The sequence below is a fragment of the Corythoichthys intestinalis genome, chromosome 22 (genome assembly GCF_030265065.1).
Source record: "Corythoichthys intestinalis isolate RoL2023-P3 chromosome 22, ASM3026506v1, whole genome shotgun sequence".
Lineage (NCBI taxonomy): Eukaryota > Metazoa > Chordata > Actinopteri > Syngnathiformes > Syngnathidae > Corythoichthys > Corythoichthys intestinalis.
In genome coordinates this window covers 14295226-14315731 of record NC_080416.1, presented here as the reverse complement: position 1 = coordinate 14315731, position 20506 = coordinate 14295226, and the positions used below count along the sequence as shown (strand labels likewise).

The 20506-nt window shown below is 40.8% G+C and overlaps 1 protein-coding gene across 4 annotated transcripts in view; it reads left to right on the top strand.

Annotated features, from left to right (window-relative positions):
- The first annotated feature begins 7123 nt into the window (after positions 1-7123).
- csmd3b (CUB and Sushi multiple domains 3b) overlaps positions 7124-20506 on the top strand; it is a 684074-nt gene continuing 670691 nt past the window's right edge. For all 4 annotated transcript variants that reach the window (XM_057827420.1, XM_057827419.1, XM_057827418.1 and 1 more), the window contains exon 1: positions 7124-8134. In XM_057827420.1, coding sequence (XP_057683403.1) covers positions 7936-8134 — 199 coding nt within the window. In that variant the 5' untranslated portion in view covers positions 7124-7935. The remainder of the gene's footprint in view (positions 8135-20506) is intronic.

Genomic DNA, 20506 nt, shown 5'->3' with positions numbered 1-20506 from the left:
TCTCCATTCAAGTCCCAAATCCTCATGTCCGTCCTCTCGCTTTCATTCTTCGTCTCCTCCTTATTCTGTTTTAATTGCCTCGTTCCTTCCTGCCTACCTCGTCCCCACTCCTCGTCTCATCTGATATTCTTCACCCGAACTCGATGTCTGCAACCTCCCTTCTCGCCAATCTCCCTCCAGCGCCTCTTTACTCTCCTCTCCTTCGTCTTTCCTCCTCTTTCTCTCTCCCTCTCTAAGGACGTGAACCTCACACATGGCTTATTGATTTCTTTGAGCAGGAACAAGCAGACTTTATAGGGAGAAAAGGGGGGGGGGGGGATCAGTCTAAGACTAAGGAAAAATTAGTAGTGGAGGTGTACATGTCTTATTTTTTTGCATACAGATGATGAAGCAGAAAGATACAGTGCAGATAGTGCTAAGATCAGGTTGTTGCGGGGAGGCATGCAAAGGGAGAGGGAGTGCGCCTGTAGATGGCAGAAGAGGGCTACATGAAGCTGACACACGCTTACGCCCATTAACCCACTCACATTTATGTCGATACACCTGTTTGGATATTCCTTGATGAAATTCTCTCATTTGTGTCAGTCAGTGTAGCATGCGTGCATAGATTACACCAAAAAATGCATGCATTACTGCATAAATGAATTAATCAAAAGCAGAGGCATCAATAATGTATCCCTAAAATGATTACTCCAGGGAGAGAAATCGACTGTTAACTTGATTGGTTTAACCAATGATGCCTGCGAGTGATCATTCTAGCCGTCTTTCTGAACTCAATTCAACCGTTGATCAATCATGTGCCTATTTACCTTTTTTACTAAATTACCTGCCTAGCTCAGTCTTTTAGTTCACGTTAAGTACAGATGCTGCATGCATTGAATGGTTTAAAAGTATCACTATCCCGTGTATTCAGGCGAAAGATTGAGTATTTTTTGCAATTTTAATTCCAATTTCTGTCCTGTAAGAGCACAGCTATCTGGATAAGTTTTTAATCCAAGTCTTTAATTCATTGCCTGCCAATGACAATAATAGACGCTCAATGAACATTCGCTCATTTGGCGCCGAACCTACCAGTTAAAAGGAATTGAACATTTACTAGTGATACACTAAAGGCAGCCACATGACTAATATCAATAGTAGCCAATGAGATAAAATCTCACAATATAACCGTCATTTTCAGACTTCAAGGCGCACCTGACTATAAGCCAGCACCCATCAAATTTGACACGAAAATGGCATTTGTTCATAAATAAGCCACACTGGAATATAAGCAGTAGCTGTCCTCACTGTATTATGGGATATTTACATCAAAAGATATGAACCGATAAAACTTTATTTGACCGTGGCATCTGAAGGGAATAGTTACCTTTCTCGCACACACACCATATAACTGTTTGCATTACTCTAACACACTTAATAAAATCAATCAGAGAATAGTATTGTTTCTCATATGTACTGTAGGATTGTTTGTACTACTCTAACACACCTAATATAAAATAGCACACCATAGTTTGATGAAAAGAAGCAGAATAGATACACAACGCCATTTATCACAGAAGCCCAACGTGTGCGTCACGAGCAATATTGACACACCAACTCTCGCAATCAGTTCTCCCGGCCACTCCAAGGACAAAGAGCAGGGCGGTCTGTCCTAAAACAAGTAGCATCTTGCCCAGCCAGGATAACAAGTTGATAGTGGGCGCTTGGGACGTCAAGACTGGCGTCTGTTGCAACCAGGTCCCAGCCACAAAGGATGACACACGAACCTAACCGGCCACAGAGGGATGATCCCAAGACAACACCCAGCCACACCTTCGGCCCGGCCCACTCCACCGCAGCTTTCAAAAAGACCGGACACTGAGATAACAAACGGTTGCTGCTTGGAAACATTTCTATATATCCTTGTTTTGGATCCAGCAGGGTCCCTCCGTCATCTGTTTTTGCCTTGTTTTTTGACCATTGTCGACGAATAAATTGTCAACCTGTTTTCGGTGAGCCTTCTTCAAACTTATGGAACATGGAGTCAGTACAAAGAGTTAACACAAGAGGTGAACGCGCGGAATTTTGGATCCTCCCGGTTGACTTGCGGAGTGGTCTCAGCGGAGCACCGTTTCCGTGCGGCTTGGCCGGGAGGTTGAATTTCTTCACATCACAAGACTAAGATCAAATAACCCACCATTAAGCTTTAAACCAATTGGCTCCAAAGCTTTATTGCTTGAAAAAGCTTCATTTGGCGATCGCTGCTTCTTTGGGGGCGACAATCAACCTCAGCTGCCACCTGCTGTCAGCACTGTTGTCATCCAACATGCCTCCTAGCATGCACTGCAGCGCTACAGATGTAAATAACAATTAGAATTCATTAGATGAATGTTTGATTTTTCAGACAATTGTTTTATGTTGTTTCAATTACCTGACATGTTTCGGCGGACACTTCCATCTTCATCAGAGAGTCACTGGTGTTGGTGTGATGCGTCTTTATCAGCTGATGGATGAAGGCGTGACTCTCACGCCAATTGTCTGTGATAAAAGAAAAATTCAACTAATCTATAAATGTAGACAAAATGAACTGAATACAATGATCATAACTCATTTTCTGTGCCAGTTCTTTCTTCAGTTACTGTTGCAGTTGTTTGATTGATTGTGAGTTATGGTATTTGATAACTTTCTTTACAGTGGCACCAAAAAGCTCATAAGACCATCATTATTATGACATGACATTGGCATCAGCATTAATGAATGCTTATGACAGATATTTTGTGTTAACCAGCAAATTATCTCACTTTTGAATGGATGTAAAAGATTCCGAGCTAGACATACTGTAAATGGACTTAGTGACATAATTTGCCAGATTAATGACGTCTGTCATAAGCATTCATTAATGCCCATGATCGTGTCATGTCATAATTGTGAAGGTCTTATTTCAGTCTAATGACGCCGCCGTCAAAGTGTAATCTATTAGTCCAAATAAATCAACAAATAAGCCGCACTGGACTTTATGCCGCAGGATTCAAAACGAGGGGGAAAAAGTAGAGGTTTTTGGTCTGAAAATTACGGTGACTCCACTCTAAAACAAATTGTCATCACTAAACTACGAGACCGCAAAAAGGCATGCTTAAAATGTCTATACGCCAACCTCGCAGGAGGAAACTGACCACATGCCACGAAGCAAGTAACGGATGGTTGGTGATGTCTTCTGATTCGACAGCCTCCTCGCGGGCTAAGATGCAAAATTGATGTGTGCGAAAAGACAGATACCCCAAACAACAATACTGCATCATTAAATAAATCATTTTAAAAGATACCTCCGCTTTCTAGAGTTATACTAGCAAGAGGCATATTGCATTTGTTACCATTTGTAACTTTCAAGCACTGTGTTTTGTGCAATACTAACACTGAAAAGCCACTTCTGATTAGGTGGAATTACTTTCTGCATACTCACTTTAAAAATGTATGTTCTCCGGGGACAAAATACTGTAGAAGCTAAAATTGAAGGTGTTTTGCAATTTCAATAAAAAGCCAGTTAAATATGACATTAGAAAGTGTTTTCTTGCCCTGTCAGAAAATGTATCAATCTCTTATTTGACCCAAACTTGTGTCCTAAAATGTTACATCTTTGGAGGGATATACACATATATATATATATATATATATATATATATATATATATATATATCAGGGGTCGCGTTAACCGGAAATTTTCTGTCGTTGACCGGTTTTTTAAAACGGTGACGGAAAAAACTGAAGTCCGTCAGTCATTTTGACAGGTTGCAATTCACACCCCAGACCACAGGGTGGCGAGTTAGCATATTATTTAGCTATTGTCTCTCTTAATGCATGACGTCGTTGGCTATTCTGTCAGAATATTGTAGCGTAACCGGGGTCTGGCGGCGGCACCGTGATTGACACATCAACGCGAGGTTCTTATTGGTGTGCCAGCGCGTCATCCAATTGATGGACAAGATTGCCGCCTGTGTATAGACCCCAATCACATGACGTCACAACTCCGCCCCCCTGACCGGAGCCGCCATATTGTGTGACAGCCCGTCATGTTTATACATTACCGCTACGTACATGCCTCCTATTACGGCGTGTTTTTCTGCTCGTTAATATTAATAATCAAAATGGTGAAGGCGTGTGTGGCGGTTGGTTGCTGTAACAGAGAAGATAGACGGAGAGACTTGAAGTTCTACCGTATTCTGAGAGACGCGAAGATGAGAGCGAGATGGACTGCTGTAATTCGACAAGAAATCTGGGCACCAAACGATCACCACAGACTATGTAGTAGTCTTTTTATATCTGGTAAGATGCATTTAATATATATTTAGAAGATTTTGGGCTGACAACCACAATTAAGATCATTGTGTGACGTTGGTGATTGGGGTCTATATCGTTGCCTCCTTTTCTTTGGGGGCGGAGTTGTTGGCGGTAAGCAGAGTAAAAAGGGAGAAAAATACCACGACTTCCGTGTCTAATTTTTCGCCGCCAAGCAAGCGTTACAATATTAATTAAAAATGAATGAAAACTAAATACTATTGAATATGTCATCATTATCATTTTAAAAATTTAAGTGATGGGTAAAAATAGACTATGACCGGATTTTTATGACCCTGTCAGTCAAAATGACAGACAACGAAAATGTCTAGCGCAACCTCTGAGATATATATATATATATATATATATATATAAGTTGTACATCTACATATGAAGTTAATTCGTTCCAGGGCCTTGTTTGTAATTAGAAATGGTTGTACGTCGAGCAGGATTTTCCCATAAGAGTACATTATAATTCCATGCATTCATTCCACAGCCCAAAAATCTAGACTAAATCCTTAATAAATGGTGCTGGTACTATTGCAAATAGCAATTACACAGAGCATAACAAATATGAATGAAAATCTGAATAATATAATAATAATAATACCTGTAATGTAACGAATCGGGTTCTAATGTAGCGGATGTGTTTTGCGTGGTGTAACTGAACACACCGCGTGGCTGACTTGACATAGTGAGAGAAGGACTTTTAACTTTCACTTTGTTCAGCTGCGGTGGACAGTAAGCATGTTGTGTTGCACAAGTTCGGAAATGATGGAAAAACATGACACAGCTGGCGATTTTTTTTTTTTGGCGATGTTACCACAATAAATATCATTTAACTTATAAAGACTGGTGAAAAGAGGTCAGCGGAGGACCGTCGAGATTGTAGATATTCTACGGTCGCATTGTTGAATCAGTTCACGGACGAGCGCACCAGGCTCATATTTTTCTATCATTTCAATGGTAAGCCTCACCTTTTTTGACACCTGCACTAACATTCTTGGAACTCAAGTTGATTTCTCTTGCAAGTAAATCCGCCGAGCGTCCGTCTTGCGCGAATACTAAGAAACTGCGGCGCTGTCATAAATCGTCGCATTTCGAGCATGTCGTCGGATGTAGAAACAAATGGCGAGTCAAATTTTATGTCGAAATGATCGTGTGTTGAGGTACCACTTCATATGGCGGAAAACACAGACAAGGCTGAAAAAGCAGTTTCTGCTCTCACACCCCTCTATAAAATAATAAACTGCTGTATTTTAAGCCAAAAGAAGTGTTGTGTGTGATAGAACAATATGTCTATATGCTGCCATAGCAGATTCATGGCTCATTAAGTCCCCTAACTGTATTTAATTTGTCCGTTTTACCTTGAAAACCTCCGTTTACAGAACTGCTTTTGTTTCAACGATACGTATATTTATTTTTCGAAATGTCTGTCATTTTTAGCTTAGAATTAATTGATGTCTAATATGTCATTTAAAAAAAACTTGCATATTTTAGTTTTAAACAAATTACGTCACAATGAAAAAATTGGCATCTGTAAAAAAGTTGAGGTTGATATCCATGACTATCACTTGTATTTTTTTTTTGTTACTGTCACATTTTCCCCAATATTTTAGATGATAAATAATCGATCCAAACAAGAAAAGAAAAAAAAAAAGTTTAAAGGGTAAATACGTATATGAAAATGAAAATCTCGATTTCTCCTTGACGTCTGCGATTTCTGCATCGCGACCCTTGTTATATTACTATGTTTCACCCATAAAATCCCGGAAAAATCCAGCTGTGTCCATTCACATCTGTGTCTTGACACTGGATGATACACGCTATATGGAGTTTTTGGATCGAAACAAGGGAAGTACGCGATAATATCTCGTAAAAATCATGGCGTCTTTATTTCTGCTCTCGCGTGCTTTCACCTCTAGTTAGGGTTTTGCTGTTTAAAAAAAAAAAATAAATAAAAAATTAAATGGCCTGCGATTGGCTGGCAACCAGTTCAGGGTGTCCCCTGCCTACTGCCCGTAGTTAGCTGGGATAGGCTCCAGCACCTCCGTGACCCTTGTGGGGAAAAGCGGCATGGAAAATGAATGAATGAATGAATAAATGGCCTCCTGTTCAAAAATTCACCCCCCCCCCAAATTGATGTTTTAAGCTTTCCAATGATGGATCTCACGTACAAATCGGACAATTTTGAAATTTGGACAAATTTGGGGTCTCAGAGCAGAACTTCAAGTCACTTGTGTTTTCCGCCATATATATTCTTTCAGAATAATGTAAAATTTGCTCAATTATTCAATATTAATAGACAGTTCAAATGGATTGGACGTGTGTCGCTGTAAATGGCAATTAATTCTTGAAAGAAAATCCAGTTATCCGGTCTCTTCATCATTCTGCTGTGAATTTAAATGAGTTTGCCACGAGTAGATGTCAAATCCATTTGAACTGGGAGGGAAGGCAGTGAATGAGCATTCGTTAAAATGTATCTGACGTCTATCGCGATCTATGGTAGTCAATTAACACATTTTTAGTGGCATTTTTTTTTTTTTTTTTTTTTTGGGCCAAATCTTTCTAAATTCAAATGTTGAATTTTCATCAACTATATGACCTTTAATCGTGATCTAATCACTTCTATTTAAGTGATGCGATCAATTTACAATACAGCACTTGTACTGTCTGACTGTACATGCGAGAATTGCCGCATCACTTCCACTGCCAATCCTCTGGCCAGAAGTCACACCCACGCAGGCGGCTGGGGAGCTTCATTTGCCACCAACTCTTAAACTCCTTCCTCTTTTGACTTCATTCCACGAGACGAGCAGCACAGAGGAGGAGGAGGATAGTGGAGTGATTCGTGCGAGCTCCATCCGTTCATAGAACCAGCGTCCCCCTTACCCCCACCCCTGTGTTCGCGCCGGAGCGGTTTTAATCACGGAGCCGCTCGGGCTGTGACTCGCGTGCAACTGACGCGCGTGACTTACGACGCGGCAGCTTCCGAGGAGCACTTGAAGGCAACATCTCGCACCAGTCAGGCAGCCCGCCTCACTCGCAGGAGGAAGACGAGGCAGAAGGATGGAGCGGGATACGTCTCCCCTGTTTTGTGACTAAAGGGATTTTTCCCATTTTTTTAAAAATCCCGGTGGACAACTTGAACACCTCACAGCAAGACTGATCATTTTACTCTTTTTTTTTTTTTTTTTGGCCCAGGAAAGAGTGAGGCTGAATCTTTTTGTGAGACAGCAGGGATCAGGATGCAACAATTCCAGCATCCGCACTCTAGGAGAAAAGAGTAAGAGAAGCTGTGAGAGGCTGAAAACAGGGGGGGAAAGGATCTATTCATTCTTTTTGAGGGAAAGAAGGGGGAATACTAACCATCCAGGGAGCTCGGATGCATCCCAGTGGAGGAAAAATGTGGATTTGACACATCAAGTCTTCCTCAACATTGATGGCTGATTTAGAAGTCACTTCTCCTCTCGCCGTCGAGCGCCATTTGATGGATTTATTTAGTCTATGTTAGACGGAGGAGGAGGAGGAAGGAGAAAACTCAAGCACCCCCTACCCTCACCCTCATCCTCTCTCCCTCCCTCCCCCCTCTCCTCCCTTCCCGTGTTCTGGATGTGAAGCAGCATGCGGCCCGGTGAGAGCTCAGAGGGCTCGCGCTCACCTCGCCGCGGAGGATGCGTCGGAGCCCGCAGTAGCGGCACGGAACGCCGTCTGACGGGAGAAGGAGGAGGACGGCGACAGATGAGCATGACGGTCGGAGTGATGACGGCGCGTCGTCTCCTGTGGATCGTCGTCCTCGGCTCGCTCTGCACGCACGCGCAAGGTACAGCCGGGGACAGACGCACACTCATGCAGGGTCGTGGCACTGGTTGATCCCCCCCACCCGCTTTCCATCCCTCCCTTCCTCATTTCTTTGCTGCTTCTTTAATGTGCATGCATGGAGTGTTGAATAGGAATTGGTGAAGAGCTATTGAGCTGTAGCTTCTTCTTTGCTCGTTTTCTGCCTCCCTCCGTCCAAGCCTTCGCCTCAATACAGCCATTGAGCCGGTAGCCAATAAATATTCTTGCGGTAGCTCTTGGGCTGTGGCAAAGTGAACGTGAGCTGATTATTCCAAATTCTGCTTGTGCTAGTGTGTGTGTGTTGTTTATAGCAATCATCTCCCAGCCTTCCTTACGCAGCACTTTCCCCCGTAGATAAAGCTCAACCTATTTTAGCCCAAATTTGTTATATAATGAACAGGGTGCCCCCCCCCCCCCCAGCCTTCTGTCCTACACCTTCTTTTCCCAAGTGAAATCAAATGTTCGACTATTCGCTGCGTCGCATCACACTGCCACTTCTGATCATCCAAACTCATCACTACATAATGGGGAAGATGTGTCGATATTAGGAGAGAGGGTGTAAGAATGGACCAGCACCTTGGACCGACTTTCAGAACTTGCCAGTTGCGGGTGAGAGAGTCTGAAAAGGAGGGGCTTGTACAGCAAGTGGGTAGCTAAAGGATGGACGCCGCTGAGGAGAGTTTGTCACTGTCACGGCCAAGTGGAGGGCGACGCCGTTTGGAGGCTGACTGAGCCAAAAAAACAGATGGATTTTTGCTCGACAAAAGAGCAAAATCGACTCACCCACTCGTGCTCAGAAATCATGAAAAGACTCCACTATATCGGACTGAGTTCGTTAAATTCCAAACATGATTTTCAGTTCATTTTAACTAATCTTGAAGGTTATTTAAAGGTAGTGGAATTTTCTTGGAAAGGTGAGCCAAGAGTATTTTTATCAAGTAGATGTAAAACCTCAGTGGCAGTGAAGCAGTTCCTCAGCCTACTTGAGACTTGTACCTCAAGGTTTGCTCTTGACAGTGTGAGAGCGAGACGGAGCAAAGAAACGTGGCATCTAATTTGAAACCTTCCGATCTCGTCCTCTCCAAGTTGACTGGGAAGAGGAAGAGAAGCGAAAACCTTGGAGCACATTAAAATGAAGATGAATAAAATGTCAAAGGTAAATGGAGAACTTGGCGAGGCAGCCAAGCAAGTAAAACCCATTAACATTCGGAACAAAGAAAAGGTAAATAATGAAAGCGTTTGATTCTTGATGACATTTGCTGACATTTTGGGCAGACTGTGGCTTAGAGCACAAAACCTGGACCAATTTTGGCAAAGGTAAATGAATGTAACGGATAGGCAATTATATGGAGCTGCATTTCTCTTCCGAACCACAATAGGGGCAGTCATGCAGACCTTCCCTCAAGGCCAAACAATCCGAATTTGGATGAGAACAGCAATGTTCCCTTAACAGGTGTCTGTGTGTTTGGCTTTTTATTCTCACTGTCACACAAGAATATACATTGTGGAATAATTTGTCTATTCCTGATCAACTCTGTTGATGTTCGAGTTCTAAGATTAAATAGTTTTGCCTACACAGTACACAGTATTTGCCTTTGTACAGGTAGTCCCCGGGTTCCGATCGACATGAACCCAATTTCGACATGTCAGAATGAACCCTTCAAGTACCCCTAAATCCCTGCTAAATCTCAAAATAACAATCCAAAAACATGTATTATACATCATATTATTAAATAATGTAAATTACCGTATTGGCCCTTTTTTGCATTGAAATAAGACTGAAAAAGTGGGTGTCCTCTTATATTCGCGGTCTAGAAATTATATCCATTCACGACGCTAGATGGCGCCAGATATCACTGAGGCGATGTTCTGTCGTGACATTTCTCAGCTACTCTCAAGTTTAACCAGTTTGCATTTTTTTATTGGAATGTTTTTCCTTATTCAGATTTATTTCAAGACTAGTTACAGTTACACTTCACTTTGATGGTTAATGTAGTTAATGCAATTTTGTTTATTTAAATGTTCAGATATTAGAATTTGAATGAGGCAAAATAACATGTTTTCTCTCAAATATATTGTTATAATAATTTGTTTCAGATGTATTGTAATTATTTTCTGTATAAAAATTTGGTGTTCAAAAAGTCTTTTTTTTTTTTTTTTTTTCCAAACTTGAGTCTTGAAAAAGAGGGGGTCGTCTTATAATCAGGGCCGTCTTATATTCAGGCCAATACGGTACTTCCCTCTGGTAACATCGATCACACCATACTTCTTACAGCTGACATTTATTATTTTGTCACAGTCAAACTATGAACACACAATTACAAAATACAATCATGACAAAGAGCGTACAATAATGCTATAAAGCAGGGTTCCCAAACCACCGGGCCGGGGACCGGTCTGTGGCGCATTTGTTACCGGGCCGCAGAGAAATAATAAATTTGTTAATGACCACAATCCGGCATGCGCCTCTTGATACATCAATATGCTTGTCTACTCTATTGACTAATCCGAGTAGATTTGTGTACATTCCCCTCAAGTGGTTGGCTACCATTACTGGGGTGTTTGCACAACTATAGCAGCCCAGCGTCAGTCAATGTAAACAGCAACGTTAGCTGCTGTTGGCTGTGTACTGCAGGCAGCACACCTCAGCAATGGCAGACGGGGTCATTCCGGTAGTTTTCCTTGGCCTTTAGCTTGTCCTCGATAATGATGTAGGCGCATCTGATTTGTTCCCGGAAATAATAAGCCCACACGTTAGCGAAAATGACTGAAAAACAGACGTCTTTGGACAGCTTTTTTACGGGGAGAAGGCCACCTGCTGAGCGAGATGAGCCTACAACCAAGTCCATTCTGCATAATGTGAGGCTAAAAGCTATTAAAAAAAGGTTGATTCAGTGTAAGGTGAGTTACTTCCCTGCACTCAATGCTTGGTTTTAGCCCAGTCATGTTATTTTATATTTACCATAATTTTCTGCAAAACACTGCTGGTCTGTCAAAAAAAAAAAAAAAAAAAAAGCCCACATAACACCGGTCCATGGTGCAAAAAAGGTTGGGTACCACTGCGTATAAAGTAGATCAACGGAGACTTATTTGCTTACAAAAACATATCTCAATGGCTGCACAATAATAACAAGGGAAGTAAGGTCCAAATCTTTTCAACAATTCAACATGGAAAACGGCAGCTATGAGTGGCACCAGTCCAACGGTGAAAATGAGCGCTGCTCAATAAGCTAACGGGCTAACGGGAGGCATCACCAAGTCTGCGCCGTTCATGGTTTCTCTGCCTTGAAATGTTAACTGGCATTCACCCTCACTTCCCAAAGTGAAAGCAACTCTCGAGACTCACAGAATAGTAGCGCTGGAGTGATGTCAAACAAGTCCGAGTGCAACAAAGAAAAGCGGGACGCACATATGGTATGATATACCAGATAAGCATTGCAATTAGAGATCAAATTTAGATCTAGATTAATTAGGCCTATTATATGACAAATAATATACTGTACTTACTATCAATACTGAGAGGTGGCTGACAAGACACTGTTACGCTACAAAAATAGAAAAACAAGACAAAATGGCGTTGTGAAGTTGAAATCACATGAGTTATAATACATCATAAAACAGGGACTACGTGTATTTGTTTGATTTCGAAAAGCATTTACATTGAGATTTTTCATCTGCAAGGGAAATTCTAAATTATTGTAAATATGTCCTTCTGAATAGACAGAATTTTGTCGTTTAAAATTCACTTTTTTCCTCTCGCCTGGCCTTCTTTCAATCTCCAACCCCTCCAGAGGCTTAATTTACACAACGCTACATCGCCTTTGCACACCAGGAAGTCCAACTCCAGTTTACACGTATTTTTCACCATCTACACTCCTTTAACTCATTCCCCTCTTGTCCAAAGAAGCCAAAACCCGATATAAAAGGATAATTTACCTCAGACTGTTGGCCTTAGCTACCTACCGACGAATTGGTCTCTAGTAAATGACAAAACGATTAAAACCGGCGGTTCAAAATGAGTATTTCAATCCATAACAACGAGGCGTGAAAATATAACGCTTTGTTCTTTGAGAACCTGGCCCGATTGCAGTTTAGCCTTCATCCTTGGGCGGGTAATTGAATGCAGGTTTCTCAGTGTTAAATTGGACGAGCTGTCAGTTGTGGTGAAGCGCTTGTGGAGGCTGCCTTTTATGTAAGTCATCGGCAAATATGGAAGACTGATGATGAATCATAGATTGATGTCGTCCATCAGCATGCCATTGCTCATCATTTCCCTTTTTTATTTCATTGGTTTGTAGCGTAGCATCTAGGTAATGGATTGTATTCTGGTGTAAAATTATGGATTATAACTTGACACGAGCAAAACATGATCATATTTTTGTGTTTTCGCATACACACTCGCACACATAAGCATACACCTAATTCGGTGGCTTATGGGCTTCTTGCTATGAGAGGGAGATCATATACTGTAAATAGTGATGCTGTGCCGAGGAAGAAGAGACACATGGCGCAGAGAAGGGATTTGGGGGATAGTGAAGCAGCGTGCCTGAGGAGGGCTGCGTAATATACTGGCGTGTGAATGTAGCGGCCAGCGAGGAGGCATTTGTAATATTAACGTCTGCCTCAATGCTTGTCATGGATACTCTTAAATCAGCAAGACGATTCTTGCTTTTTGACTGATGAATTATCACTTAAAAGTCGAAAGTTGACGCATGAAAAGAGGGATAGATGGGGATTGATTAATAATTGCAGCAGAGCAACCTGTCACATCCTTTCAAATCTCTGGCCTTCTTACCTCCACCTTGAAGGGTTTGATTCTATTGGAAGTGAAGTTAAAGACCATTTGAAGATTGAAAGATATGCTGATTTGCATCAGACGTTCAGCTTTAAGTGCACTATTGGGTTAAATCCTCGACAGAAAGGAATACGTTAGTCCAGACATGTGTGTTTTTCAGTGGTAAGCATGGAAGAGGCCTTGTTTTTAGCAGAGGTGGGTAGAGTAGACAAAATTTTTACTCAAGTAAGAGTAGCGTTACTTCAAAATACCGTATTGGCCTGAATATAAGACGGTGTTTTTTGCATTGACAGAAGACTGAAAAAGAGGGGGTCGTCTTATATTCACGGTCTAGACATTACACCTGTTAACGACGCTAGATGGCGCCATATATCATTGAAGCGATGTTCTGTCATGACAGATCTCAGCTACTCTCAAGTTTAACCAGTTTGCATTATTTTATTGCAATGTTTTTCCTTATTCAGATTTGTTTCAAGACTACAGTTACAGTTAGACTTCACTTTGATGGCTAATGCAGTTATTGCAATTTTGTTGTTTTATCACAATAGATTGGTTTATTTACATTTCAAAAACCAGAAGCCATTCATTTACGAATGCGATTGCACTTTAGTTTACATATTTAAATGTTACGATATTAAGATTTGAATGAGACAAAATAAAATGCTTTTTCTCTCAAATATGTTGTTATAATCATTTGTTTCGGATGTACAGTAATTATTTTCTGTATAAAAATTTGGTGTTCAAAAAGTCTTTTTTCAAACTTGTCTTGAAAAAGAGGGGGTCGTCTTATAATCAGGGCCGTCTTATATTCGGGCCAATACGGTAATATTACTCAAGTTAAAGTAGTCGTCCAAAAAATTTACTCAAGTACAAGTAAAATAGTATTTGGTGAAAAGAATACTCAAGTGATGAGTAACATTGTAACTGCTTATATTTTTTTGTTTTTTTAAACAATGGTATTTTCTGAGCACAGAGCAGTTATCAATATGTCCTGTTGTTATAATGATACTGTACAATAACCCATTATTCAACCACATTAAGCCAAAGAAATACAGACAAAAACAAAAAAAAATTGAATTCCGCCGAGAGAAAAAAAATTACATAAATGAAGCATTATTCATCCAAAGAGCATGACTGCCCTCTGGTGGAGAAAATAGTTCTTAATTTGAATAGCCAGGGGTTCCTTCATAATTACAAATTTGAAAATAAAAGGATCATATTTCCGGGTTTCCGTGTTCAGTTGGTGCTAAATAAAAACTAGGAGAGAGGTAAAATAGCACTTTCGAGTCATGTTGAGAGCAGCGCGCTTTATCAAATACTTCATTTTTTTACGGTGCTTTAAAGACACATGATTTAACAGGGTGGCGGGAAGACAGAACGGGAAACTTGCATCTAATTGGTACAATGGAGTCATGTGATTATTGTTGCGATGTCTCATTGGTGAAATAGGTAGAGCTACCCTGGTAATAGACCGGGTACGTATCTACTCTTGGCATTGCTGGCAACAACAAAAAAAATCTAATATGTAGAATAAAGAGGAAAAATGTAATGACCGTTGTGTAGCCCAAAGTAGGGGAGTAAGAGTAGCATTTCTTCTTCACAAATCTACTCAAGTAAAAGTAAAAAGTATAGCTTAGTAAAACTAGTCTTGGAAGTACATTTTTCTCAAAAAGTTACTCAAGTAAATATAAGGGAGTACATGTAACACGTTACTAGCCACCTCTGGTCTCTACCCTCTTGTCTGTGAAATTCTAGTTTGTAAATTACAGTGATAACTAAAAGATACCTGTGGGGGTCCCTATTGCATCACTTTGGATTTGAGATTGGCACAGCTTTTGAGTAGCAGATATGGAATAGGTGTTTTTTTGTGGCGATTAGGAGAGGCAAGTTTTAAATGTTCACACCTGAACAGAGTATTTATACGCATGTTATGAACAAATATGTGTTTCTATAGACACAAAAGATTTTGTGAATAAAGAATAGCATCTGACAAATGTCACTGAAATGTCAGTGACATCATACTTGATCCATGCCGCGTAGCTCACATTGTTCTAGGTTGTATATCTGAAAAGACAAAAGACTTTTCTTGCTTTTATTTTATAGCTTGAGGTGTTACAAAAGCAGAAATCTACAGTGTGTTTCTACTGTTGATTAATAAAGAATGGGAAAAGTTGGAAACAAACTTTTTATTTTCCTGGTGAGTGGGAGTCTACTCATTCTTTTGGTATGTTCAGTGCTTACAGTATATTGTCACAGAACACAATATTCTTTAGGTTTTGAAAGATCAGTCAACTTGCTCCAATAAAGCTGGCAAATAGGGGACCTCTGCCAAGAAAACAGCTTGCAGTGAATAAGTCGGTGGATTTATCAACGTTGAGGAACCAAAAGGGATCCCTTATTTCTCTTAACGACATTTGTGAAATTAACTTAACCTGCTCGTTGTCAGCTTTATTTTAATAGATGCGATATGCTGATGGAGAACATTTTTGCTAAATTGATATATTCCACATGAACACCTGCACACGTTGTAATTCTCTTATTGGATTAGGATCTTGCCAGATATAGATCTAAATTAAATTAGCCCCTGTGGCCTTTAAAATGAATCATATTTCCTAGGAATCTTTGGATGATAACTTCCTTTGATATCAGTGATAAGAGAGCATGGTTCCTGGATTTAGTGCATTTGATATCCATTGGAGTTACTGTGCCAGTATTCCTCTTTCTGTATGTTGTCTTTATCTGTGTCAGTGAGGAAGATGGATACTTACAACCTGGCCTTGTCTTGTTGCTTTACCCTCTGAAAAAAGCAGTTTATCACTGCGTGTTCTTTTGTTTATGTAGGACACGAGGATCTAGTGGCACATTAAACATTACGAATCGCGATTGCAGGTAGTCCCCGGGTTACGAACGAGTTCCGTTCCTAGGCTGGCGATGTAACCCGAATTTCCCCGTAAGTCAGAATTAATCATTTAAGTACCCTGAAATACCCACTAAACCTGGAAATAACTGTCCAAAAACATGTATTATATGACATATTAATAAGATAAAGTGAAAATACGATACCGTTAGGTTCTTTGTGTTAAATGCCATTATACTGTATTCAATGACTATTCAGGCTTAAAAAAAAAAAAGTTTCTGGCCTATTAAGCGCACTTGTTTATAAGCCACAATGGCCAAATTTCACAAAATTTTAGAAATCCACATATATGTCATACCTGACTATAAGCCGCAAGTGTCCATTTCTTAACATTGGAGATTTACATAGATGTTAGACACAAATAATTGATTAAAAATATATATATATTAACCAAATAAACATGCATCAACATCACCAACACGTGTTGTCTCAATGCTTAAAAACTAACTTTAAAAAACAGGTCGCCATATTTGCAAAGATATTTACCTTGCCTTCTAAACTTGAAGTGAATGAAATCCTCTTAAAAAAGGTTAACAGCTAGCGCTAACCCTTACACAGCAGCTTTGTTGTAGCATACAATAAAGTCCTCCGAGTGCCAGTTGAAAACCGATAATCAACACTAGCATCGCGTTATCTTGTCGTAGCAAATAGTGGCTGCCCATCAATTTCAAATTGTTATTTTGTAGCAGCTTATCAGATCGACCCATATACATCTGTAAAATCCTGAGTTTTTGAGTAAGTCTAACAAACTTATGGCAAGTTTTATCGGTGCTAGTGCAGCGGCTGAGAGCTATGTCATAGCAAAATTTGGAAAGCCATTTTTAAAATGTTTTATTTTCCAATTTCGTTATTTTTAACAAGAAAATATGAAGCCCTAAATGAGCCTCTTCCTTATAAAAGTCGCAGGGTAGAAATGGTGAGAAAAAAGTCGCGGCTTATGGTTCGAAAAATACAGCATTCGGGCTTTATTCTCGAGTGAGTCACCTTGCTGAGAGATAAAGGCGCTGTGGAAAGAGGAGGGAGGCATGAGAGGGGCGATATCATGGCCGTTAAGGTCACCGGCATTGCCTCTCTTAACGTGAGCCTGCCGTCCGAACTCAAGTAAACTGCTCGAGACTCGCAAGAAGAGTCTGTGCCGGGCGAGAAGCAGCAACGGCATCTTGAGAACAAGGAAGTGGGACCTGACACCGTCATGAATGGCAGGATGGTGGTGATGCTGCTGAGGGAGAAGAATTCTGGAATGGCGAAAACTAGATACTGTTTACATGACTAAAAAAAAGACTGGAGACAGAATGGCGGACGAGACTCCGGCGTCGTAAAGTCGGAATCATGCAAGTCGGGTACGACGTAACTCCTGGACTACCTGTCTTCTTAAAACGATTGGAATTTTGGACTGATGTTACAAAAGATATACGGTGATCCCTCGCAACTTCGTGCCCTCAGACCATCGCGGATTGTTTTTCCCCCAATTAAAAAAAATATATATATACAGGCGAGCTTTTCTGAGCCAATCATGTAGGCTCACACTCCCGTCTTCCCTCTCTCTGCTCTTTGTTGGTCAGGCAGTGAGTGCACTGGAGTTGTTAGTTAACAATGATTGACAGATGTTGATGTTTTTTTATCTTGCCAGAGAAGCGAGCTTTAAAGTGCCGCTTCAATCATCGTTTAACTTGTTAAACAGTTGCTGTGGCAACTCATTGTGTGTCAGTGAACAGCTGGAGCGGATTTGAGTGGACTTAATGAAGCATTTAATCAAGCCAAGCATTTTCCAGCTTTATTCTTGTTTAAAAACAATTCGGTGGGACAGTAACATGTTTAAAACCCATAATAATTATTACATTTGAAGTGGTTAAAAACCATTTATCAAAATATATACCGTATTTTTCGGACTATAAGTCGCAGTTTTTTTTTCATAGTTTGACAGAGGGAGCGTCCTATACTCCGGAGCGACTTATGTGTGAAATTATTAACACATTATTATATCATTGTTGCTTGTTAGCATGTTCTGTATGCTATAGTTATCTCATTAATTATGTTACATGAAATACCAGGCAGGTTCTCAGTTCGTTGTTTATGCGTCATGTAATGTTAGCATACCGTACACATATTCAGCCTGTTGATCTCTATTTTATTTTTATTTTAGATTGCTTTTAAAGATGACATATCTGTTCTTGGTAGTGGATTCTATCAAATCAATTTCCCCCCAAATTGCGACTTATACTCCGGTGCGGCTTATAAATGTTTTTTCCTTTTCATTGCACATTTTTTTGGCTGGTGCGATTTATACTCAGGTGCGACTTAGTCTTTTTTTGGGGGGGAGCACTACGCTGTTTTTCCACTTATTGCGGTGGGTTCTTGTCCCCATTAACCGTGAATAACGAGGAATCACTGTATTTCAACGTGCGAAAACCAAAATGGCTGACTTCCTGTGCTTCTACAAAAGTGAGATGAAGCCACATTGAATCCAAGGATTCAAAAGCTAGCTTTTTAGTCATTCATTTGCACGGTTTTCGTTTGCCTTCAAGGACATTTGCTGTCTGCCAGAGTGTTGGTATGAATACAATTAGTATAATGCTAATTCCTCATAAATGAATGAAAAAAAGGACGGCGGGGCTTCCCGCAGGAGCCATCATGAAATATGGCAACTTCTCCGAGTGGACAGGAATGGGGTCGACAAGAGTCCAAAGTATGAATCTTGATTTTTTTTTTAACGTCACATTGTCAAAATCGACTTGATTAGTCCAGAGTTCTTGTCTGCTTGAGAAGAATAGTGCAATAACTTCTGCCAGGAAAACTGATAGAATTAGGAATCCAAGAATTTTTTTTTCTTTCCCCACCAAATATTTTAAAATGCGACATATAATTGTTCAGTAGGAATCTGAATGGCAAAATTCCTGTTGCCTGCCATTGACGGCATTCATTCACTGCCATCCCTCCCCCTTCAAATGGATTGGTTATCTCCTACTGACAAACTAATTTAAATCAAAAGAAGTATGAAAGAGCCACATGATTGGATGTATTTTATATTCAATGTCAATGAAGGAGTCCATTTCACTGAAGTTATACATGACACTAACATTTTGTCTGTGGGCGCTCACACAATATGAAAATAATAAAATATCTCAAAATATTCAGGTCGCGTCAAGATAGCACATCCCCGCGGGCGTGACCTCAAACTTTCCCATACATGACAAACTCAGCGATGGGAAATTAACATGGACAGTTTCATATCCAGCTGGTTCCATCTCTTGAGGTATTTTGGGTTCCTAACTCAGAACCACTGCTGAAATGTGGTGGACGATGCATGAAGAAAGTGGGGAGCCGAGATGGATGGACGCGTGAAGGGCAGCGTCGGTCAAAGGTTCGATCCCCGCTGACAGCTGGAGTGTGTCGCTGTCAGGGTGTCCTTGAGTAAGACGCCTACGGACTTAATGATGGCGTGCTCACCCTTTTATCCAGCACACTTGGGGAAATACATGACAAGAATTTGTACAAGACAAAGTTCAGACTTGAAACTTTAAAGTGCCTATCACACCAAAATGCATGTTTATTTCATATTTCACGTGGTATTTTATGCTCCAGAATGAAATAGAGCGCTTAGATGTGTGTGGAAGCGATCATTTTATCAGTTTTTGATCAGTTTTGGAATCACGAGCCATGAAAATGAGTGAGTTTCGGCTCCGGTCTCTGTTGAGGACGAACGCGAATGTGACGTCACCCGGGTCAGCATCTGACAATACATCATTGCTTTATAGCATGCAGATGGACTGCGGATTCATCTGGTTTTACGGATTAATAAGTTTATTTTTTGCATCACGGCAGCCAAATGTGCTGCAGGGATTTGTTGCTGCACCAGGGAGAGGCGTGTGAGCCTTTTTGGGTTTCAAAAAGTTCCCGTTCACTCAGAGATTGGCCAAAACAAATCTGACAATTGCGGATTAATAAGTTTATTTTTCGCATCACGGCAGCCAAATGTGCTGCAGGGATTTGTTGCTGCGCCAGGGAGAGGCGTGTGAGCCTTTTTGGGTTTCAAAAAGTTCCCGTTCACTCAGAGATTGGCCAAAACAAATCTGACAATTGCGGATTTAATAAGTTTATTTTTCGCATCACGGCAGCCAAATGTGCTGCAGGGATTTGTTGCTGCACCAGGGAGAGGCGTGTGACCCTTTTTGGGTTTCAAAAAGTTCCCGTTCACTCAGAGATTGGCCAAAAGAAATCTGACATCTGTGGGACCATTCGACTTACGAGGATGTGAGTAAACATCGTATTTTGTATTATTTCAAATACTGGGCTCACAGCACACGTTTTAATATGGAGATGGCTTGCATATTGTGGCTGAGAATGCTCCTTGTCCACCGAGAATGCCACTCTGCCGACACCCGGCGGCTTGTTGCACACCCACCTCGGTCCTTCGTGTGCCCGCCGGGAGAGCGCTATACTCGGCTTATTGCCCTCTCCGCATGCCCGGTGTTCTGTCAAATTTTCCACCCCATCAGAAACAACTTTGTGTTAAAAATGGCCGCGAATACAGCAATTACAAAGTAAACACTACAAACTTTCTTTACATAAAGGACTATTTACATACGTTTGATCATGGACGGACATGTAGGAAAGTTCTCCTCTGACACATCCTGCCATGTAAG